The sequence below is a fragment of the Salvelinus namaycush genome, chromosome 1, assembly GCF_016432855.1.
Source record: "Salvelinus namaycush isolate Seneca chromosome 1, SaNama_1.0, whole genome shotgun sequence".
NCBI lineage: Eukaryota > Metazoa > Chordata > Actinopteri > Salmoniformes > Salmonidae > Salvelinus > Salvelinus namaycush.
The window spans coordinates 20592401-20616631 of NC_052307.1; the positions used below are offsets into that span (position 1 = coordinate 20592401).

Sequence of the window (24231 nt, forward strand, 5' to 3'; positions counted from 1 at the left end):
GAGTTGCCCATGAAGCTAAATGCTGGATCTCTTCAGTATAATACTGTAGTTTTTGTGGTATTTGCCTAGATCAGATGAGGATTTAATAGACAGTAAATATGAGGCGATAGGGCTGCAGATGAACATTTACTGCACAATGATCCAGCAGTTTTACATACTGAATCAGTACACGAGGGAAGCACATCAAATCGGAAGGTAGTGTTAAAGGAGACGTGAAAATGGCAAACTTTTCCTGGGAAATGCTATTTGACATCTGATGCAGCTAGTTTGCAGCTGTGAAGGACTGTAAGGTCGTCAGGTAGAGTATGTGCTCAGATTTTCATGGTGACAGCAGTGTAGCCTTTAGCTCTCCTGGCATGATCGGCATTATCACACTTAACGTGAAATATTTAACTAGCCTACTAACTTGTTTTGAAATGTAGACATTTTGTTGGTGGCGATATTGCACAAGCATTTACTGCATGTGCTTGTGACTTCTGCTCTCTTACTTTTGGTTGTCCCCTTGTGTGACTGTAGAGCACATGTAGGCCTAGAGACTGAAACGAGCTTATTTGTGTGAGAGAAAGTCAGCCTGCTGGTTTGGAGATTGTGGTACACCAGAGTGTGACTTGTGTTCCTGTGTCTGTGTTTATTCTCTCACCAGGTCCCTCTGCAGCTCATAGAGACTGTGGAGTGTCGTGACATGTTCCAGCTCCATGTCACCTGCAAGGACTGTAAGGTCGTCAGGTAGGAGGACCAACTGAAACAATACAGACATGCATATTGCGTGCAACATTTTTGATGTTCATGTCTTGGTTTAGGCCTATAGCGAGTATGTATGATTGTGCTGCTTGTCTCCCAGGTGTCAGTTCGCCACCTTAGAGCAGTGTCAGGAGTGGCTGAAGCGGTTGAACGCTGCGGTCCGCCCTCCGTCTTGCTTGGAGGACCTCTTCTCCTTCCCCTTCCATGCCTGGTGTGTGGACGTGTACGCCGGGGAGAAGGAGCAGCACGGGGAGCTGTGCAGGCCAGGTACGTAGACCAGGACACCGGTGTCCTCAGACAACCTCTACTCGGTGGTGACAGACCCAAATCCTTCCCTTCATTTTGGCTAATCTCATCTCTCCTCGTGTGTCCCTGTGTGCTCTGTTAGGAGAGCATGTGACCTCCTGGTTCAAGAATGAGGTGGAGAGGATGGGCTTTGACACTCAAAATGCCTGGAGGATATCTGACATCAACAGCAAGTTCAGGTATGAGCCGCCAACAGCCCCCTGACAGCCTGATTCCTACAGGGCTGATCTGATTACCAAGCCTCCCAGGGTAGTGCCATGATAACTGTCTGCTGTCACCCTTCTGCACACACTGCTCTGTGTGTCTGATACAGAGGCTGGTTGTTCTGTTGTCCTCCACTGGTGATGAGCCTCCTGTAGATAAGGACCTTGTCCATGATTAGGTGTTCTGGGATAGGGACTTTTTAGAGGCATCACTCAGCCTGTGCCCCCCTCTCCTCCTGTTCTAACCCCTGCCCCCTCTCTCCCATGGCATTGCCAGGCTGTGCTCCAGCTATCCGCAGCAGCTCCTGGTGCCAGCCTGGATCACAGACAAGGAGCTGGAGAACGTGGCAGACTTCCGCTCCTGGAAGAGGTTCCCGGCCGTTGTGTTCAGGTGGGGCTTTCTGTCTGTGTGTAGCGTTGTTAGTCAGTGAGAGAGAACAGGGATAGGTTCTGTGAATACAATGCAAAGCAAGGACAACTCCTTTCACCCTGAGGTGTGTTTCATGAGTAGGGAGGGTTCCATCTTTGCATATGTACGTTTTTTGGACCCAATCCTTTCACAGGATACCTTGTTATTGACTCCAGATGCCAAATGGATCAGAGTTGCTCCATGTTGTTTTCCCGCACAGTGCAGTCTGTTCTCCTGACTGTCCCATGCCTCTCCTCCCCTGTCCTCCAGGCACCAGAGCACTGGGGCTGTGATCGCCCGCTGCGGCCAGCCGGAGGTCAGTTGGTGGGGCTGGAGGAATGCAGACGACGAGCACCTGGTCCAGTCCATCGCCAGGGCCTGTGCTGTGGACTGCAGCTCCCGCAAACACCTGGCAAACGGATCCTACATCAATGGAACCATCGGCACCAATGACCTCGTGGACACTGACTTCGGTCAGTCCACAACACACAAACATGCACACATTCTCACACCCATACCATACACACAGAGTGCTGAAGCAGCACCTTCCTATCTGTTTGTGTGGCTTTTCTGCAGACACATGGTTGTGCAATGTTGGCCTGTCAGGACTTGTGCTGGCCCCTCTCAGACATTTATTACCACTTTTATTTGATAATACTGACTGTCATCACCTATGCAGAGATTTAATTCAGGTTGTGTCTTTTCGTGTTTCAGAATCGTCCCTGACGAACAGCTCGGAGGTAGAGACGCTGGCCATCCAGCCACAAAAGCTGCTGATCCTGGATGCCAGGTCCTATGCAGCCGCTGTGGCCAACAGGGCCAAGGGAGGGGGCTGTGAATGCCCAGGTAAGATGGCTCATCTCTGGGCCAGTGGAGCCAGGAGACTGAGGTCAATGGGTTTGCATGGAAGCATGTTATTGTCAACTTAATGTCAACAGAAAAACTGTCCTAACTCGCAATCTGTACTGTTATTTTTCTGCCCAAGAGTAGTTGTTTTGGTATTAATGATATGTTCATTTGTCACAAACTGACTCTCATCATCTTCTCCTCTATACAGAGTACTACCCCAACTGTGAGGTTGTGTTCATGGGCATGGCCAACATTCACTCCATCCGCAAGAGTTTCCAGTCCCTGCGCTTCCTCTGCACACAGATGCCAGACCCGGCCAAGTGAGTTGTGCCTCGAGCACTGCAGTGGAGGTCCATTCCGACTAGGCTCACAATCCAAGATGAATTACACAAGTAGAGACCACCTACTCCACTCCAGTTTGTTGCCATGGTGGCTTAGTAACTGTACTAACCCCAGTTGGGTTTTAGCCTTGCCCACACATCTGGTTCTGGTTTAGGAACCCGGCCCAGCCCACAACTAAAGGATCTCTTTCCATCTGAACTCTCACATTCCACTCTGCCATTGAATCAAAATGTCTCCCTTGAACTAAGAGCATGTTGTTGAAAGTACTCCGACTCAATAATAGTAAGCCCTTTTCATAACTGGTCAAATTCAATGAAACAGACATATTCAAGATACATATTTAAGAGCCTCTTGCTTGTCACATTTAGAGGTCTTTGGTTTGTCTTTATCTAAGATGAGCTGTTGTGTTTATAAGTCAGTGCTTGGTGTGACTGATTGTATGGGAGTAGTTTGTGTACACTACAGTGAGGCTGTGCATTCAGGAGACAACTTAACCGGCTCTCCCTCTGTAGCTGGCTGTCTGCTCTGGAGAGCACCAAGTGGCTGCAGCACCTGTCTCTGCTGCTGAAGGCTGCCCTGCTGGTGGTGAACGCTGTGGACCGCGACCACAGACCTGTTCTGGTGCACTGCTCTGACGGATGGGACCGCACGCCCCAGATCGCTGCCCTGTCCAAGCTCTTGTTGGACCCATACTACCGCACCATTGAGGTAGGCTGGCTGGGACGATCATTGGGCCTCGTTGATCGTTGTATTGGAACATTTTTAGGTTGATTTTAACAATTAGACATAAACAGAGGCACATTTTAGATGGTTGAAATAAATGCATATGTGCCCCTCTTAAAGTATAACATCCATTTTGACTGAAATGTATCTCTTGCTGTTGATATGATTTCTCTACAGGGTTTCCAGGTGCTGGTGGAGACTGAGTGGCTGGACTTTGGCCATAAGTTTGCTGACCGCTGTGGCCACGGGGAGAACTCCGAGGACCTGAACGAGCGCTGCCCGGTCTTCCTGCAGTGGCTGGACTGTGTTCACCAGCTCCAAAGGCAGTTCCCATGCTCCTTTGAATTCAATGAGGCCTTCCTGGTGAGGAGGATGACCATAGACCTGAATAGGATGGAATCAAACTCACTTAGTCAGGAATTGGATGCAACTCAAATGTTTATATTTGGATTAGTATGAATGACCGTCAAATTTTGTTGGTTTGAGTTACTGTTTTTATCCAGCTGTGAGACTGTGATATGTAATTACCCTGGAGAGTTTTGTAATATTTTAGGCTCAGATGCATGGAATTTTTACTCACTATCATTATCATACCTGAGATTTGAGCATGCTCTGACATGTTTGTGTGTTTCTGGTCCTGTGTTTGTCTGTGCAGGTGAAGATGGTGCAGCATTCCTACTCATGTCTGTTTGGCACCTTCCTGTGCAACAGTGGTAAGGAGAGGGAGGACCGTCAGGTTCGGGAGAGGACCTGCTCCGTGTGGTCACTGCTGCGACCAGCCAACCGCGCCTTGAGGAACATGCTCTACTCCTCCCACTCCGAGACTGTATGTCTGCTCTCTGTTTGCTCACCCTTTTATATTGGAACATTCCTCCATGCCTTAGATACAATGGGAGGGGTACTTTTAGGGGATGCCCCAGAGTGCTATAATTTATTATTTTTGTTTACTTAAAAATGTTCATGGTCCTAGAACTAAACTTTAATTTATGACACAAACAATGCCATCTTATCTATTTAAAACAGTTTTTGTGGCCACTTTGTTGACATTGTACTGTCTTGCCTTGCTTGCTCAAGTGTGAATATTTTGTCCATCACATACATAAATATTTATGTTCAACCCCCTGCATATTCCTATATCTAAAGTTGGGTCTGTTGTTGTAGGTGCTCCACCCAGTGTGTCATGTACGTAACCTGATGCTGTGGACAGCAGTCTACCTTCCCAGCTCCTCTCCCACCACGCCCTCTGACGAGTCGTGTGCACCCTATCCTGTGCCTGGTGCCAACCCTGAGGACACTCCCCTGGGCAGGTGAGCCTGCCACTCTGCTCTCTCTCTGATGTAAGATAGACCCAGGTTTCGGGCACCACAACCAAAGGGACCTCGCTCTGTAACCTGCTCTATAACCAGCTCAGCTGCCTAACTGCTTTTCACTCACACAATGATTGGTCTGGGAGATGCAAATAGTTTTATCCTCTGCTTATTTAATCTCTCATGACTTTGTCGGTGTCTTGAAAAGATAAAAAATAAGTCGGTTGAGGCAGTTTACAACAATATACCGCAAAGTATTTTTGTAGCCATTTGTTATTGACGATAACTGTTGAGGACGTGTTTCAAAAACAGTGCTGAATCCGTTCAATTTTTCTTTTTTCTTTGCAAGATTAACTGTCTGTTTTTAGTTTTTCCTTGATCAATAGGTTATGGGGATACATTTGATTACAACACAAATTTTACATAGTCTTCTCAATCACTTGAGCTATGCTTCGCTATGTATTTTCCATTTGTGGACATGCATGTCTTAATCCTGAACACTATAATATGATTACCTGATTATATACACAGCCTCCACTTCAATCATGAGGCCTCAATGATAGGGAGCCATTGTTTAGGGATAAAAGGCTGTTTTTTCCATGTGCTAATCAACTCAATTCATCTCTTTCCTCCCTCGAAAGACGTCCGAAGACCCGTTCCTTCGATAACTTGCCCAGCGCATGTGAGCTGGGGAGCTCGCTTGCCCCCAACCGGCGCTCCAGTGACCCAAACCTAAATGAGAAGTGGCAGGACCACCGGCGCTCTCTGGAGCTCAACATCGCTATGGGGCCCGACGGAGGGGGAGCTCAGGAAGGGCGTGCTAACGGCCAGCCTGGAGCAGCAGGGCCTCAGGCAGGCACGGCCGACTCTGAGCCGGAAGACAGCCCTGAAGGAGGGCAGATTGAGCTGAGAGACGGAGCCTCCAAGGGGTTGTTAGCAGCAGGAGAAGAGCTTGAGCTCTCCATTGAGCTGGCTGTGGCAGAGGGACAGATGGAGAACATTCTCCAGGAAGCAACAAAGGAGGAGGTTGGTGCCGATACTCAGAGAGAAGATAACGCTGCTGCTCCTCCTATTGCTGTGGCTCAAACTCTGATTGATGCTAACGTTAATGGAAGAGAGACGGAGAAAGAGGCCAGCACCAGTGATGGTAAGGCTGATAAACAAGCTAACATCAATGGGGCTGAGAATCAGACGGAGGCTACTATCACTAATGGGCATCACCCAGAGAAGGGCACAGATGAGCCTGAGGAGGAGTCTAGTGTCTCTCCAGGCAGTCCCACGGACGTTCCAGAGGAGCAGGAGGAGATAGAGAAGCCGGAAGAAGTGCTGGTGAAGCAGGTTCTGGAGAACCATACTGCCCAGGAGGAGCCAGACCACAACCCTAGCACCAGCACCCCCAGCCCAGCCCACGCTACCCTTAGAACTATAACCAATGGCTTTGGAGAGAGGACACCAGTGGCTGCTGAGAATCACCTTCCACCAGAGCTTAAGTCCAGCAGACACCTCTCAGAGGTCCTGGTGCAGGCTGACAAGAGGGCCTCCCTCATGGAGAGCTCAACAGAGACTCTGACTGAAGAGGCCTGCACCAGGCCAGAGGCCCCAGTGCAGGCACCCATCTGTGCAGGCCCCCAGCCCTGCTCTGAAGGCAGGAGTCAACCCCCCTGCCACAGGAGAGTGAACGGGGAGGCAGAGCCAGAGCAGGGGGCACCCAGGACTTCAAATGGAGGACACAAGCGGCCCTCTGTCAGTGCCTTCCAGTCTTTGAGTGCTGATCCCAGCAGGGAGGGACTGTGTAATGGCGAGAGCTTGGAGGGGGAGCCCTGCAGTGGCCCTCACTGGGCCAAGGTGAATGGGGAGCGGGCCCCACTGAGCCGCCAGGTGTCCCTGGCCTCCTGCAACTCCCTGACCCACCACCGCCGGGGCAGCTGCTCCCAGCACCGCTGCCTCCATGCCCTACTGGGGCGCCCCGCCGCCACACCCAGCCCCGAGCAGCCGGCCCGCAGTCACCTGGACGATGACGGGCTGACGCTCCACACGGACGCCATCCAGCAGCGGTTGAGGCAGATCGAGGCAGGCCACCAGATGGAGGTGGAGACGCTGAAGAAGCAGGTGCAGGAGCTGTGGAGCCGCCTGGAGAGCCATCACCACGCGGCGTCCCTCAGGATCAACGGAGATATGGGAGACGAAGTGGTAAGACCCGGCCTCGTCCTGCAGAGAGATGACTTGGCAGTTAAGAGCTGTGACTAAGTTGGTTTGAGTGAGGATTTTCAAAAACGATTTGATCAGACTGACAGTGCTGGAACTAGACATTTGAGGGGAGAACCACTTAATTGTTAATATTTAGTCAGATGTGAAATTGCAAAAATACTGAGTTTCTGTTATCTCATTCCCTCCCACTCAGACCTCAATGACAGACTCTGAGTATAACCTGGATGCTAGCTGCCTGTCCCGCTGCAGCACAGAGCTCTTCTCCGAGGCTAGCTGGGAGCAGGTGGACAAGAATGACACTGAGGTAAGCTGCCTGGCCGAATGGGATGCTACAATACGGGACCTGGAGGAGGGGTGGAAGATGAATGATGGACTATAGTGGCTGTAGAGACTGGGAGTTCACAGATAAAGTTTGGCTGACCTTAAGATGCTAGCTGAGAACTGCCATTTGGCTACCTGTTGCAGGTGACCCGCTGGTACCCGGACCACTTGGCAGCCCAGTGCTACGGGTGTGAGAGTAGGTTCTGGCTCGCCACCAGGAAGCATCACTGCAGGTAACCAACCACAGGCTTTTGTCCTTGCTATGGTTTGAACCGGGCCTTGGCTGCCCTTAGACACACTGCTATCACTTGTGATGAGACTTAACTCAGGAGACACTGCCTCAGCTCAAACTTGTTGATATCAGTTTTCTACTCATTTTTTTTTCTTCCTTCCCCCTGAGATCCTGCTGTTGTTCTGTTTGGGTCTTTTTTTGCTTTGCAAATGTATTGCTTGTAATTCAGGTGTTGTGATGTGATTAGCCTTATGCCCGCAGGCATCAGTAATAGAAGGACAATTTTCATTATCATTTATCATTACCATTTTGTGAGAGAAGACAAACATTTAGTTTTCTTCGTGGATGTGCTTATGAATGGGACAGATCTGCCATGCGGGTCCTGTAGTCTCTGCATTGCCTCTCTTGGTTTTCTCATTTCCTCATATTGTTATCCTTTCTAATTCCCTGGTTGAAGCTGTCCCACATTGGCCCAGAGTACATGTTGCCACTGCTATTTAGATTTCCACGGTGCTCCAAAAGCTGCATATCTATAAGCTGTCTGTACCTTTTGGTTAAGCCATAGTCAGCGAACTAGTTTACCAGCACCATTTTGGTCCATGTCCAACAGAATGCTCACAATGCCACATTGTAGCCTACAAATAGAGCATCTTAGTTTAGTTTCTTCCCTGTTATGCCAACTGGAGCTTTTAAAAGGCGCCTTGTGTTTGAGCCCAGGTGTAAAGGCCTTACATGACAATTAGCTTGTTGGGAATACGTTAACATTTGGGCTATTTGTGACGTTTGCAAAACTGTTTAGGGCTGATTGCAGACTTCTAGTGTAATTTAGAGATTGTTTGAATGCGCAGTTTAAATCAAGGCCATTCAAGACCGACCTTTTCATAGTATGTGCTACTGGTATCATCCAGTCAAGACCACAGTGAAGGAACGTTTTTGAATCTGTGCTGTAATGGGAGCAGCCTATGTAAAGAGGTCTAGTGTTTGTTATGCATGGAACTGGGAAACTAGGGTTTCTACAGTATCTGAGTGAGTGTGATAGGGAGAGATGTTGTCTGTATTAGCAGTGTAGACTAGATGAGAGAGCAGTGTTTGTGAGTCTGGTCTGGGCCACACTGATGGTTGCTCTTGTCCATTCTGTACCCTCTCCTCCACAGTGACAGGGAGCCTGTCCAAGAGGTCTGGTGAGATACGGCTTCACTGTCCCCTCTCTCCCCTCTCTCCTACCGTCCCGCTAATCCTGCATTGCTCCACCTTTTTGGTTGACTTCATCCTAACCTAACCCACCCCTTACCTATTGTAAAACCACCCCGCTCAGACACTTTATTTTGGCAGCATTCTCCTTAAGAAAGTCAGATGGCTCTCACATGACCGTGATGGCCATCTCCTGTCTGGTCATTTGTCATGTGGAAGGTATGAGCATGAAGCTGAGAATGGCTGGCAGTTGTCTGCAAATATGTATTAACAACACATCTGTTTTTCATGGCAGTGCAAGGGGTGCATTTAGTGAGTGGGCTATAGGGGAAGTTTTGGTTTTCAGGCCTTTCGCCAATACTTCCACCTGGAAATGTCTAATCAGTGACCAAAGTGTTGAGCCACTAGTCTGAAAACATACAGGACCATGTCAGGTTTTCTTATCGGGGTGTCAGTATAACAACTTATGATGAGTATAAAGATTGTGCCCTACATATTAAATCAAAGGGTCTTACTTCTAATTGCTGCATGAAATTTTCTCTCATATCCACTAAACAGCCCCTCTGTGATGGAGACTGAACCTGTGCTGTCTCACTGTCTCCCCCTGTAGGAACTGTGGGAATGTATTCTGTGCCAGCTGCTGCGACCAGAAGATACCTGTGCCAAGCCAGCAGCTGTTTGAGCCCACCCGTGTTTGTAAGACCTGCTACGGCAGCCTCCAGATCAATACAGCTCCCAATCCCATGGAACTGGAGCTGGAAGAACCCATCACAACCAGCTCCAACTAGGGCCCTGGGAGGGGCTAGGCCGAGCCCCCCAGCCAATACTCAGCTAGCCACTGACAGTGTCAGGCACACTACTGATGAGCTCAGGAGCTGCAGAATGTCCCATGTACGTGTGTGCTGCAAAATATGGATTTTCATGTATATAGGTCTGCAATGCCAGATGTAGTGGAGGAGGTGAACAAGGTGTTTTTGCTAGATGCTAAGCACTTTGCTAAGCATGGTGGTTATGCACAGGAATGGATGAAAGGAAAGATTGACGGAAGGGTGTGTGTGACAACACACAGAGGACTGCTGGTAGTGTTTGTTGACGTGGTGTAGGACTGGGACAGCGATAGAGCAAGGATAGCCTGTTTGGTCCCACTGTCCTGTTTGGTCCCGCTGTCCAGGAGGGGGGGCACGAGAGGGTCATCACCGAATGATGCTGTAAAGTCTTCTTGAGAGCTTGTTCATCTTTTTTTTTCTTTTTTTTACCCACTTCTAGTTCTTACAGGAGTGGTAGCATCATCCATCCCCTAGGGACTTTTCTGTTGGACAGTGGTGAGATTTGGGACAGAATGGAAGAACAGCTCCAGTGCTTCAGAAACCACTTCTAGTGTCCAGAAGGGCTGGACTGTTGGCACGGCCTTCCATTGACTTCTGGGGAACACCTGGATGAACTTGGGCAGAATTTCAACTTGAGTTATGTGTCTGAAGTTAGGACTCTGCCCTAAGCAGGGAGGGTATTTGGGAGTTACTGAGATCTAACAAGTGTTAGTTTTTGAATTGCATCAAAGTATGAATCCTCTCCTAGCTGGTTCCATTTTGCAACTCTCTTGGCATGAATAGGTGCCACACACTAATGGTAGACGATGTAGATAATGTTGACAGCTGGTATTATGACAGAGCTTCTGAACCAATGCTGCGTTCAAAACGACTGGGAACTCAGATCAATCATGTCAGTGATCGTCAGGTCCGAAAGTCGGAGCTCTAGAAAGAGGCCTGAATACCCAAGTTGGAATTCCGAGTTGGATGACTGTTCACACAGATTTTTCCCGGTCGGAGCTCGTTTTTTCACAAGTTTCCAGTTGTTTTGAACGCGGCATAAATTTAATTTGTCATTGTCACTTGTTTTCAGAGACCTAAATAAGCTCGAGGAGAGGCTGTGGAAATGCATTTATTTACTCTGCCTTTATGCCCATCACTTCAAATTAGGATGACCCCCCCCAATTTACCCAGCAGGCACTTGGAGCATGGTGGCACTGAAGTGGACATGACATCATGTTCAATCCATCACAACCAGGGTTTAATAGGAAGTGGTGTAATGGTTGTCATGGGGACACTAAGGGATGTGCTTTAGTCATGTTTCTGTATCAGTTTCCCCCTGTGATGACAGGAACTCATTTACCAATGTGTCCTCGTCTGCAGGATGGGGGAATTATTACCCAACACTGACTGCTAATTTAGTAACTAAATTCCTTGCTATTAGTTGAACATAATGAAACAGCCCTAAAATATTTAGTTGAGAGTCATACATGCATCACAATCTTTTCCTTTGAACATCCTCATAACCACCATTGCGTCATGTCCTATATAAACCGAGGAAGTGCTGGATAGTACAAGGGGATGAAATGTATAGTACTGTGTCTCTGTGGAACATCCAGTGACACTAGAGGGTGTTGTTCTTAGCTGGTTAGCTCGGTTTTCTCCAGCTGAATTGAGAAGTCACTTATTTCATCTCTCTTCAATAAACTCCTCTGATACATTTTTGTAACATAAATAATATATTCAGATAAGTATATAGCGTTTAAGAAACGATGTATAGAAGAATCCTTTTAGAGTGGCTCACCAAATTAGTCACCATAAACCTTTTCATTTGTATCTTTTTCTTTTTGCTGATTGCAGAAAAAAACGATACTTTCAACTTGTTGGAAACAGGAATCAATTTTTTTTGAAGCGGGTATGTTCCTGTTTTGATGCTGCAGTGGTTTTCCATTTTATTGGTATCAGTACCTTTTTCATTATTTATTGATGTTTTATTCTTGAATTGCTGTCTCAAATTTAGACAATTCCATTGCCACAGGATAATCAGTGTTTATCAGTAGTGGATCTTAAGGGCTGTGAGAAAAGATGGCCCAAATCGATGAGATTCCCATGCACTGACAGAATGGTGGTTAGAAACAACAACCTATACTATACCCCCACCTCCCACTCACATACGGTCACACATACCCCACTCATATACAGTACATGTACACACTACCTCTACCATACAGACAGGAGCTCCACACACTCATACATGCACACAGATATTCTCACTGCGCTTGTAGTAGTTGATATTTGCTTTTCAGATGTTCGCCATCAATATTGGCCTTTTGTTATTAATGATTTTTGGGTTTTACGAGCATTAAATGTACAAATACAACCCTATACTATGTCCAAAATGATATCCTTCAAGACTGCCAATCATTAATAATGCCACTTGTCGTACTAGCAGGACACAAATGAATCACAGGATTTCAGCAATTGTTATTCACAACTCTATCTGATCAGCAGACTGTGTGAAAGAGCCATGTATAGTTTGGACTGCCATCTTGTAAACCATCTGAGGGCTTAGACCAAACTCTTGACTGTTGATCTCTTTCAATGACCCCCTGAATAGCTTATGCTGTGTACATTTCAATGGCTGGACTAAGTAGTCCATAGCTTCAGATCTCAAAGCCATGTGGGTCTTTCTGGTCATAATTTCCCAAACTGAGGTTTGACATTTGAGGGCTAAATTAGGTCCAGAGTAATGCTCCTTTAGACACTCATTTACTTCTGGCTTCCATTAGTGTCCCTGTCACACTCTGGCATGTCGAGGGCGAGGCTAGAGGCTGTAGGGCAGTTTCACCGTTACAGGCACGATGAGGGGCAGCAAACTTGGCTAACAATCCATGAATGCGAATTAGAAAAAAAGTGACATTGTTTTGCACAGCATTTCAGTTAAAGTAGACACTGTCACAGTAATACATCAAACAATAAAGCTGAAAATAAGTCTGTTCTATTCAGTATTATGTCACCCACAGAAGGACTCCCATGAGGGATGAGCCTGTTTCTTTTGGTGCTGTTGTGGGGCATAGCTGGATATGATGGGAGTATGTGGAGGGGTTGGATTTACACATTGTCTGTCTGGAGGAGCCCTTACACTTCGTCCAGTTGGTTTTTTGAGTTATTTTGATCTTCTTTGGCTTTCATTTCTCTTCCCTCGTGTAATTTAAGAAGCTGCCCATCACGTAGTTCCACATAGGAGGCATCCCTGCAATGGCCCAGGAATCCGGTGTAAATGCAAGTGTTTCCGAGCGTGTGTGTGTGAGCAAGCGTGTGTCTGTATGTCAGAGGGAAACTGGTGCCAAGCAGTTCTTATACAGGTCTCTAACAAAGCAGTGGAGTCTGCTGAGGAGAAACGGCTCATAATAATGGCCCGACCAGCGCAAATGGAATGGCATCAAATGCATGGAAACCATGTGTTTAATCTATTTGATACTATTCCCGCTCCAGCTATTACCATGAGCCCGTCCTCCCCAATTAAGTTGCCACCAACCTGTGTAATAAAGGGATAACTACTGTGCTTTTGATTTGTTTTCCTCCTTTACCATTATCTTTAACAAGCACTTTCAACCTTCTCATGTCTCGTCGGTCGAAGAGGACTTTGTAGCTGTTTCCTGTAACAGGACATAGCAGTTTCTTGTAAAAACAAGTGCTCTTTTTGTTTAGTATGTTTATTTTGTTTTGTTGAATTTACTTTAAAGAGCATTACATTGATGTAGAATTAAAGGAAAATAAAGTGGGCTATTTCCATGTGTTATTTGCTAGCCGGAATAGTTTCTCATGCAAAATGAAAATGATTTGTAAGATGTATGGTACAAAAAAAGGACATCTTGACACATTGCCAGGGTAGCTCAATCATCTTTAATGTATGTACAAAAATTAAGAAAAACCTTTAGTTGTCTTGCAACAATGTATACTTATTGAAAACAAATTCATGTGAATACATGACAGAAAAACACAAACCAAAAATCAAACTGCTGCTCTGAATTACTCATGTTCTTCTGATGTGACAAATGTCATATTTTATCAATTGAAAAAGAAGCGATAATAGTGATGAACCCTGACGATTACTGGACTTCATAGTTAGTTCACTGCACAGAAGTAAGAACAGGACATCTGTACCATAATAAGCAGCTGCAGGCAGCAGACTAATGGTCAGCCAGCTCCACTGCCTGCTGTTTCAAATCAAAGACAAAGTTTATAGGCGTATTATTCATCTTAAGTATATTTAATACAAGGAACACTTGTAGCCTAACATTTATTTTGTCCATTAGTATGGTAAGACAATAACTGTTATTAAGCAATCATATGCAATTAGATATCAAAGTCCATTTAATCAAAAAGAAGACTGGTCATGTAGAAACAATGAATTTGGAATCCTGCACAGTTAGGGCTCTATTCAGTCTTTAAAGCTGAAGCGTTACAGGTTCCGTGATAGAAATGTAAAGGTGATTTCAGGTTGAGCCGACATGCAGCGTTTACCGTGAATGCAGTCTCCGCTAAACCACTAACATTGCTTATAAATTTCAATCATGCTGAATTTCTGCGATGCAGATTGAATAGAGCCCTTAATCTCAAGTACAAAGTGAAAAGCTCATGAGTATTGCCTTCTCGGAACCCATATTATTTGTACAGTACATGGGTGATTAAATGTTGGCATCATTGACCGTCCATAGAAAAGCAAAAATTACAGTATTGTATCTGGGATGATGAAGATGAGATTTTGAGATGAGATTTCTCTCCCTGCAACATCATTAGAAACACGTCCTTAAAAAATATAGACTTGGCTTTACCAGCCTACTATTCCCTTTTCGCTATAAAAACTGGAACAATATTTACAACTTTGATTTTAGTACTTATAAAGGTTTATATCCTCGACCCATTAGATCCACAGGGGTTCCCTGCTAATGCTGCTCCGTTGAACAACTATCTGCCATAGCAATGAATACACATATCAGAAAGGAGAAGATTGTCAAAGGAAATTTCCCCAGTGCAATAGTGTGTTGGCAAATGAATCCAGATTGCACTATATACAGGCGATGGGTTTTCTGGTTGGTCACCCTTAGATGTCGTAACCATGTGCAGAGTGGACAAAGGGTCACACAGCTCCTCTCTCCAAAACCTCTCCTTGTGTTACTCACACAGACGACTGGTCCCACACCTAAAATACAGAGATAGATAGCCATAGAAACTCGGTCACAGAAGATCAACTCTACTCATATGTAGTACTGCACTATTGAGTGTGCCAGCTTCACAATCAATCATAAAAAAAATTGGGCAGTCGATGTAATCGAGATATAATTCCTAGTGTGGCTGTGTAACTGTACCTTGTTGACGGGGGTGAGCTGTGTGCGGCGGTCAGAGCCGGTGTGGAGACGTTGGCGGTCATCAAACCTCCCAGGGGACCTCTCTCTACGGCTGTCCAGTCTGGGGCCTGGGGACTTCTCTCTGTCCAGGGGGCGCGCCGGGGACTTGTCCCGCCGGAACTCAGTTCGGCCCTCCCGGAAGCGGTGTGGTGTGCTGGGCTCACGGTGAAGCCCCTCATGGCCGCTAGGGGCCGAGGCCAGGCGCTTGGAGATGTGCTCTGTGTATGTAGGTGGTCCTCTCTTACTGGGGCTGCTGGAGATGCCAGAGCAGAAGACAAATGTATGGAGACAAATAGGCTGTTGTTGTTTCAGCTCAAATGAGACAAAAGTCAGATCGATAAAACCATGAATACAGATTTTGGCTTTAATTGAAACAATAACTAATGGCTAAAACAATACCAATGGCTAAAATATATTTGGCTGCCAAGCTTTGCTAAGTATCAGCAATGAAAACTCAAAACAGTAGGTGGCACTGTATACCCTTCCAACATTTAGCATTAGACTTGTAACCCAGTGTATCTAGTTTCCTTTGTTTACTTGTATGTGCAAGTACTACCCTTCACCATAGAAGTAGTTGATGGTACAGTAGTTCAGGGCCATTAGCTAAAGGTTTGGGGTCTAGAACATGACAGCGAGAGCTCACCCGCGGCTGGAGCCGGTCCTCTGCAGCTCCCCAGACTCCCTGACCAGGTTGCCCTTGCAGCAGATGACCCGCAGCTTGTTCTGGTAGGACGAGGCCAGGTAGATGGCCCCAGAAGAGATGGCTGGACCCAGGTAACGGGGGTTAGGGATGTCCAGGTGGGCTAGCACTGGAGGGCTACACACAGGTAAATAGAGAGGCAGGGTTAGGATTAAGTCTGGAAATACACTACCCAACATTCAATTCAGTGAGTTGAGAGGAAGTAATAACATCATGCTTAATGGCCTACTGGACAAATAAATCAATAACTTCTGCCATTTAGCACAATGGATGAATAGAACAATTAGCATCAGACAGGGAACATTATTGGAGATAATTTCTCTATTATTGTACTATGTGTTATTCTCAATGTGTCTTATTGATTGTGGTTGCATACTCAGATGAATACTGATGCATTTGTCATAATCAAGTTCTTATTGTGTAAGTTCGTATTTCAGTCGTTTTCCTTTACCCAAGTGCAGCATGTCCCTGAACCTCGATCACATCCAAAGAGTTAAAATATGTCACAAACAGGTAGGGCTCTCTGTAAGCTGTGCAAGACCGAGAGGGAAAGGGTTACATTACAAAAGGCATGGCATACACATTCGTAGCATGTTATGGCAATATTGCGTCAAATCCACCACAACGTATACCACTTTGTTAGAAGTGTACTGTATGAAGACAAAGCTTTTCTATACACACCGAAGGCCAGGGGCAGACGGCTCCATTTGATCTCTTCAGTGCGGCTCCTTCGTCCATATGCGTCCACAAACACTCCAAACTCTGTGACAGAACAATAGTGTAGATGAATGTACCTTGGAATGTTTTACAATCATTCTGTGGGCAATATACAGTACATAGGTTGTGTGTGGGAAATACAACACAAACAATTTCTTCCAATATGTACAGTAAAACAGGAAATACAATATCACAGATTGTTAAGATACATTTATTTAAATTGCAAATGTCAAGGCCGATCTCACCATGGAAGCAGAGCAGGTACTCCTCCTTCTGCAGAGTGCTGGTGACCTGCATAATGGAGATGGGGAAGCTGTGGCAGGAGGAAGCAAACACTGCGGAGGCCAGAGACACGTCCTTCTTATCCAGGAACTCTACAGGGGCGACACAGAGTACAACACGCTCTCTGTCACAGATAAAGAAATGTAATAGAAATGATTTCGTGGCATCAACCTTTAAAATGTGCAGTAGAGTGGCTAATTTACATGTAGCACTTTTGGATTGGCAACATAAACATTTTTGGTACACATGAGTTCCAGTGGGTTTACTGAGAAACTGTACAGTAAAAAAAACGACTCCAAAAAGCCCACTAACCCTCCAGACCATACTGCTTCATCTCAACCTCATAGAACTTGTTGGTGCCGATGATGATGCTGTAGCTGGTCAGGTGGAGGCAGCTGCAGGGCTCCAGAGTCTCTATCTCCTGATAGAGGGGTGGAGGAAGGAGGGCGTTAGGGGACTACCGAGGGAATACAACTGATTAACTGATAGGAGGAACAGATTTTCTTCAGGTACAGTTCAATATAAATGAGGTGCATGTCTAGTCACTGTGAGCTCTCTTGAGGGTTAATTAAATGTCCTCTGTAACCAGAAAATGATGTGTTTATCATTCCATCTGATTATTTGTGTGTAGTGCACATTGAGGTGATACTCACCTTGCGAATGCAGAACTTGTTGAGGTTATCATTGTAACGCAGAATTGTAATCTTGTTAGGCATTGCAGCACAGATACAAGGCCCATTATCTATCTGTAGATAGACAAATCCACAACATCAGCCACACAGCTAGCATAAGGGATAAACATTTCTTCTGCCAAGGGATAACCAACTGAAACAATGTCCCCAAACCAGTGAAAACCTTACTCTGCCTGCAGAGAAGAGGTGGCATCCCTTGACCGTCTCAAAGATAAATGGTTCCAGTTCAGACTGGGCAGGCAGGTGGGACTGGGCCAGAGACTGCTTCACCTTTTTAATCTCCACCAGACACAGCGCCCTCTCATCCCCTACAGGACAAACACAGACATTACACCTATATTAAATTCAGTCTGACTGACAAATAAGTTAGACAGTAGTAGACTATGTATATGTGCTGTTATCACTCGTGGAGTCAAGTCGGCTGTCTCACCAACAATCATCAGCAGCTTTTCATGTTCTTTCATGATGTGGATCTGGAAGACGGAGCCCAGGCCAGGGATGTGGGTCAGGGAGTTCTTGATCAGATTCAGGGCGTACAGACCCTCCTCAGAGCCCACTAACACTATCTGTGGGAGGGGAGAGACCAGACTCACATCACTGATAGTGTGGCACTACATGAAGTGCATATACAGTATCAGTCAAAAGTTTGGACACACTTACTCATTCCAGGGTTTTTCTTTATTTTTACTGATTTTTACATTGGAATTATGGAATTATGTAGTAACTTAAAAAGTGTTAAACAAATCAAAATATATTTTATATTGGAGATTCTTCAAAGTAGCCACTCTCTGCCTTGATGACAGCTACAGTTGAAGTCGGAAGTTTACATACACTTAGGTTGAAGTCATTCAAACTAGTTTTTCAACCACTCCACAAAATCTTGTTAACAAACTATAGTTTTGGAAAGTCGGTTAGGACATCTACTTTGTGCATGACACAATACATTTTTCCAACAAATGTTTACAGATTATTTCACTTATAATTCACTGTATCATAATTCCAGTGGGTCAGAAGTTTACATACACTAAGTTGACTGTGCCTTTAAACAGCTTGGAAAATTCCAGAAAATGATGTCATGGCTTTAGAAGCTTCTGATAGTCTAATTGACCACATTTGAGTCAATTGGAGGTGTACCTGTGGATATATTTCAATGCCTACCTTCAAACTCTTAAGGACAACAAAGTCAAGGTATTCTAGTGGCCATCACAAAGCCCTGACCTCATCCTATAGAAAATGTGTGGGCAGAACTGAAAAAGCGTGTGCGAGCAAGGAGGCCACTCAATTTATCATCTGCAGCAGAGGTAACTCTGGGTCTTCCTTTCCTGTGGCGGTCCTCATGAGAGCCAATTTCATCATAGCGCTTGATGGTTTTTGTGACTGCACTTGAAAAAACGTTTAAAGTTATTGAGCTTACTTGAGCTGTTATTGCCATAATATGGACTTGGTATTTTACCAAATAGGGCTATCTTCTGTATACCACCCCTACCTTGTCACAGTAAGGCTCAAACGCATTAAGAAGGAAAGAAATTCCACAAATTAACAAGGCACACCTGTTAATTGAAATGCATTCCAGGTGACTACCTCATGGATCTGGTTGAGAGAATGCCAAGTGTGTGCAAAGCTGTCATCAAGGCAAAGGGTTGCTACTTTGAAGAATATATTTTGATTTGTTTAACACTTTCTGGTTACTACATGATTCCATGTGTTATCTCATAGTTCTGATGTCTTCATTATTATTCTCCAATGTAGAAAGTATTAAAAATAAAGAAAAATCCTGGAATGAGTAGGTGTGTCCAAACTTTTGACTGGTACTGTATGTTAACAACACAGGGAAGAAACTAATCTATCCATAACACTCAATGGCTGGTTGGCTGTTTCCCACTATATGCTTGCCATTATATTACCTGGTCTGTGAGGGGGAGTGTACAGTTGATGTCAAGTCTGTCATCACCCTCCAGCTTCAGCAGAGAGTTCCCCAGCAGTTTCTGGTGGAAGGGGGAGAAAAACAGAGGGTCAGGAGGCTTAGCTTCAGTAAAGTCGGGAATCTGTCAGGGTTTGTATAGGAACAGAGAAAGAGGGGGTCTATGTGCAGGTAGGTTGGGGTGGAGACAGTGTATTAAAGAGAGACAGTGTGTTATGGCAGAGTGAACAGGGGGTAGAGAGACAGTGTATCCTGGCAGAGTGAACAGGGGGTAGAGAGACAGTGTATTCTGGCAGAGTGAACAGGGGGTAGAGAGACAGTGTATCCTGGCAGAGTGAACAGAGGGCAGAGAGACAGTGTATTCTAGCAGAGTGAACAGGGGTAGAGAGACAGTGTATTCTAGCAGAGTGAACAGGGATAGAGAGACAGTGTATTCTAGCAGAGTGAACAGGGGTAGAGAGACAGTGTATTCTAGCAGAGTGAACAGGGGGTAGAGAGACAGTGTATTCTGGCAGAGTGAACAGGGGGTAGAGAGACAGTGTATTCTGGCAGAGTGAACAGGGGGTAGAGAGACAGTGTATTCTGGCAGAGTGAACAGGGGTAGAGAGACAGTGTATTCTGGCAGAGTGAACAGGGGGTAGAGAGACAGTGTATTCTGGCAGAGTGAACAGGGGGTAGAGAGACAGTGTATTCTGGCAGAGTGAACAGGGGGTAGAGAGACAGTGTATTCTGACAGAGTGAACAGGGGGTAGAGAGACAGTGTATTCTGGCAGAGTGAACAGGGGGTAGAGAGACAGTGTATTCTGACAGAGTGAACAGGGGGTAGAGAGACAGTGTATTCTGGCAGAGTGAACAGGGGGTAGAGAGACAGTGTATTCTGGCAGAGTGAACAGGGGGTAGAGAGACAGTGTATTCTGGCAGAGTGAACAGGGGGTAGAGAGACAGTGTTTCTGGCAGAGTGAACAGAGGGCAGAGAGACAGTGTATTCTGGCAGAGTGAACAGGGGGTAGAGAGACAGTGTATTCTGACAGAGTGAACAGGGGATAGAGATACAGTGTATTCTGGCAGAGTGAACAGGGGTAGAGAGACAGTGTATTCTGGCAGAGTGAACAGGGGGTAGAGAGACAGTGTATTCTGGCAGAGTGAACAGGGGTAGAGAGACAGTGTATTCTGTCAGAGTGAACAGGGGATAGAGAGACAGTGTATTCTGGCAGAGTGAACAGGGGTAGAGAGACAGTGTATTCTGGCAGAGTGAACAGGGGGTAGAGAGACAGTGTATTCTGTCAGAGTGAACAGGGGATAGAGAGACAGTGTATTCTGGCAGAGTGAACAGGGGTAGAGAGACAGTGTATTCTGGCAGAGTGAACAGGGGGTAGAGAGACAGTGTATTCTGGCAGAGTGAACAGGGGGTAGAGAGACAGTGTATTCTGACAGAGTGAACAGGGGGTAGAGAGACAGTGTATTCTGGCAGAGTGAACAGGGGTAGAGAGACAGTGTATTCTGGCAGAGTGAACAGGGGGTAGAGAGACAGTGTATTCTGTCAGAGTGAACAGGGGGTAGAGAGACAGTGTATTCTGACAGAGTGAACAGGGGGTAGAGAGACAGTGTATCCTGGCAGAGTGAACAGAGGGCAGAGAGAAGCTACAGGGTGGGAGAAGTGAAAGTTGAGGGTACTACCAGACCACTTGTCCTGGCTACAGGAAGGCCTATCACATGCATAGGTCTGGTTATATCCCTGTAATAGGTTTGTGGTGAGTCTATGTTCATTCATCTTGAAAGTTCAACACCTCGCAGAAATCAGAAATCTAACATCTAAATAAATCAATATTCAGCAAAAAGACTACCAAATGATCTAATCACAATACATCTAAGCAAAGATATTAAACAAAACACAATCATGTCTGATAGTTGCCAGGTGCTATAACAGTCAGACAATCACTTACAGTAAACATAACTTTGATATGACAATAGAGGAAAGAATAGTAAGGACTGTGGAGAAAACAGCGTGTGGTCACAGCAGGAAAGATGAACACACATTCAAGACAAACATGCACAGCATTATTCTCAATATTGTAATTCTAATGTTGTACTGTAATAGAAAATGTATTGTAATTGTAATTTCATTATAATTGTCTGTATTAAATGCCTGTGTGTCTGGTATCAACAGGAAAGCAGACAAATGCAGCCTCGTTGGACTCTTTACCTGGACCAGAGGAGGCAGAACCATCTGTCTTTTGGACACAGCAGCCTATGTGCAGTGAAACCCCATAGAACGGGTAGAATAGAGCAAATCAACAAAACATGCCCACATACAGGGACATACAGTATGGCATGATGAAAAAGCAACAAACAGGTGTGAGAGAAAGAGAGAGCGAAAGAGACAGAGAGAGAAGAAGAGGGACAATTAACGACACATACAGTACAATAGACATCAGAGGTTGCTCACAAAACTTTACAACTGCAGTAAATTTACCACCTGATTTTTTTTTTAAACCATTAAAAAATTATTCATAAACATTTAATGGATGCATCAAATTCATCACAAGTATGCTGTGTTAAAGAAAACAACTGATGGTAATTGTAAATGCACTGTGGTGGTATTATGGATAAACCCCATACAGTAAAAATTATGTTTTAACACTTGATGAGTTAGACCTGAGGCAGCTAGACAGAGCAAATACCTTAAAAACATTAGCCAAGGGAAATAAGGGCCTATCCACCTGGCAGCCCTGACATCAATGACAGCTATTGGCTGAGGCTATTGTTAGGGTTGAACTGGGATGTAGACATGAAGCTAGGGTTAGAGTTAGGGTTGTGCCTGGGGTTAGGGTTGAAACGTGTATGTGGACATGAAGCTAGGGTTAGAGTTAGGGTTGTGCCTGGGGTTAGGGTTGAAACGTGGATGTGGACATGAAGCTAGGGTTAGAGTTAGGGTTGTGCCTGGGGTTAGGGTTGAAACATGGATGTGGACATGAAGCTAGGGTTAGAGTTAGGGTTGTGCCTGGGGTTAGGGTTGAAACGTGGATGTGGACATGAAGCTAGGGTTGGAGTTAGGGTTGTGCCTGGGGTTAGGGTTGAAATGTGGATGTGGACATGAAGCTAGGGTTAGAGTTAGGGTTGTGCCTGGGGTTAGGGTTGAAACGTGGATGTGGACATGAAGCTAGGGTTAGAGTTAGGGTTGTGCCTGGGGTTAGGGTTGAAACATGGATGTGGACATGAAGCTAGGGTTAGAGTTAGGGTTGTGCCTGGGGTTAGGGTTGAAACATGGATGTGGACATGAAGCTAGGGTTAGAGTTAGGGTTGTGCCTGGGGTTAGGGTTGAAACGTGGATGTGGACATGAAGCTAGGGTTAGAGTTAGGGTTGTGCCTGGGGTTAGGGTTGAAATGTGGATGTGGACATGAAGCTAGGGTTGGAGTTAGGGTTGTGCCTGGGGTTAGGGTTGAAATGTGGATGTGGACATGAAGCTAGGGTTGGAGTTAAGGCTACAGGTAGATTTAGGGCTAGGGTTAGGTTTAGGATTGGTTGAGTGTGTTTGTGTGTATTAGTAAGTAATTATACTCATTTAACTCCACAGTACTGTGGTACTCACTGCATCTGCCTCAGCCTTCTCCCGGGATGCTCGCCCCCCTGCCACCACAGACTCCAGCACGGCCACCCAGCGCTGCTTGTCTGGGAAACTGGGAGCCATGAAGTACAGAGTCTGTCCGGGCCAGCACGAGGTGTGGGGGTGGGACTCCAGTTTTAGCACATACTGCACGTCTACACACACACCACAGCACAGTGAGGGAACAAGGAGACAGTCCATTCCTAAGCAGATCATGATACTAATACGTAAAGCGCTAATTATAACCAGTTGAGGTACTATCCTAGCTCACCCACTGTGGCAGGGCTTTGCTCTGAGTGTGAGTAAGTTTGGTGTACCTGACTTGGCGGTGTTGGGCAGCTCAGACGCCCCTACAGCACCATGCACCATCACGTCTCCATCAGACAGACATAGCTCAAACTCCTCCAACGGCTTCACTGACTCTGAACAACACAAACGGAGAGAAATCAAAATGTACCCGAAAACTACACAGACCAAAATACACCACCTGGCAGCAATCAAGAACACTGTTAGTCCTGCGGAATAAGAATTGTTTGTTTTGAAAAATACTACTTGGAGTTCGACCTACAGTGAGTTCCAAAAGAATTGGGACAGTCACAATTTGTTTTTCGCTTTGGCTCTGTACTTCAGCACTTTGGATTTTAAATTATACAATGACTGTGAGGTTAAAGTGCAGACTGTCATCTTTAATTTTAGAGTATTTTAATCCATATCGGGTGAACTGTTTTTGAATTACAGCACTTTTTGCACATAGTCCCCCCATTTTAGGGGACCAAAAGTATTGGGCCAAATTCCCTTATACGTTTATTAAAGTAGTCAAAAGTTTAGTATTTGGTCCCATATTCCAAGCACACAATGATTACATCAAGCTTGTGACTCTACACGTTTGTTGGATGCATTTGCTGTTTGTTTTGGTTGTGTTTCAGATCATTTTGTGCCCAATAGAAATCAATGGTAAAATGACATGTATTGTGCCATTTTGGAGTCACTTTTATTGTAAATAAGAATAGAATATGTTTCTGAACACTCCTAAATTAATGTGGATGCTACCATGATTACGGATAGTTCTGAATGAACCGTGAATAATGTTGAGTGAGAAAGTTACAGACACACAAATATCATACCCCCAAGACATGCTAAACTCTCACTATTACAATTACATGGGAGGTTAGCATTGGGGGGGGGGGGGTATGATATTTGTGTCACTGTCCAAATACTTTTGGAGCTCACTGTATTTTATAATCAAATTTACTATAGGAACATTA

General features: G+C 45.5%; 2 protein-coding genes across 5 annotated transcripts in view; one reads left to right on the plus strand and one right to left on the minus strand.

The window, feature by feature from the left end:
- The window catches only part of LOC120062331 (myotubularin-related protein 3-like), a 31809-nt gene extending 18369 nt beyond the window's left edge, over positions 1 to 13440 (plus strand). For 2 of the 4 annotated variants that reach the window (XM_039012260.1, XM_039012348.1), the window contains 16 exons: positions 644 to 726; positions 842 to 1008; positions 1130 to 1226; positions 1528 to 1641; positions 1930 to 2132; positions 2374 to 2505; positions 2717 to 2828; positions 3363 to 3558; positions 3751 to 3936; positions 4229 to 4399; positions 4735 to 4880; positions 5522 to 7070; positions 7282 to 7392; positions 7554 to 7642; positions 8796 to 8822; positions 9443 to 13440. In XM_039012260.1, coding sequence (XP_038868188.1) covers positions 644 to 726; positions 842 to 1008; positions 1130 to 1226; positions 1528 to 1641; positions 1930 to 2132; positions 2374 to 2505; positions 2717 to 2828; positions 3363 to 3558; positions 3751 to 3936; positions 4229 to 4399; positions 4735 to 4880; positions 5522 to 7070; positions 7282 to 7392; positions 7554 to 7642; positions 8796 to 8822; positions 9443 to 9620 — 3561 coding nt within the window. In that variant the 3' untranslated portion in view covers positions 9621 to 13440. The remainder of the gene's footprint in view (positions 1 to 643; positions 727 to 841; positions 1009 to 1129; positions 1227 to 1527; positions 1642 to 1929; positions 2133 to 2373; positions 2506 to 2716; positions 2829 to 3362; positions 3559 to 3750; positions 3937 to 4228; positions 4400 to 4734; positions 4881 to 5521; positions 7071 to 7281; positions 7393 to 7553; positions 7643 to 8795; positions 8823 to 9442) is intronic. The other 2 variants (XM_039012514.1, XM_039012430.1) reach the window with 2 other exon arrangements.
- Positions 13441 to 13521: 81 nt separating this feature from the next.
- Positions 13522 to 24231, minus strand: part of LOC120062259 (citron Rho-interacting kinase-like) — a 38143-nt gene continuing 27433 nt past the window's right edge. The window contains exons 19-32 of the mRNA XM_039012127.1: positions 23284 to 23388; positions 22952 to 23121; positions 21565 to 21609; positions 19345 to 19425; positions 17871 to 18006; positions 17609 to 17748; positions 17402 to 17494; positions 17061 to 17169; positions 16712 to 16840; positions 16431 to 16511; positions 16201 to 16279; positions 15693 to 15866; positions 15011 to 15302; positions 13522 to 14844 (exon numbers count right to left, since the gene is read on the minus strand). Coding sequence (XP_038868055.1) covers positions 14821 to 14844; positions 15011 to 15302; positions 15693 to 15866; positions 16201 to 16279; positions 16431 to 16511; positions 16712 to 16840; positions 17061 to 17169; positions 17402 to 17494; positions 17609 to 17748; positions 17871 to 18006; positions 19345 to 19425; positions 21565 to 21609; positions 22952 to 23121; positions 23284 to 23388 — 1658 coding nt within the window. The 3' untranslated portion in view covers positions 13522 to 14820. The remainder of the gene's footprint in view (positions 14845 to 15010; positions 15303 to 15692; positions 15867 to 16200; positions 16280 to 16430; positions 16512 to 16711; positions 16841 to 17060; positions 17170 to 17401; positions 17495 to 17608; positions 17749 to 17870; positions 18007 to 19344; positions 19426 to 21564; positions 21610 to 22951; positions 23122 to 23283; positions 23389 to 24231) is intronic.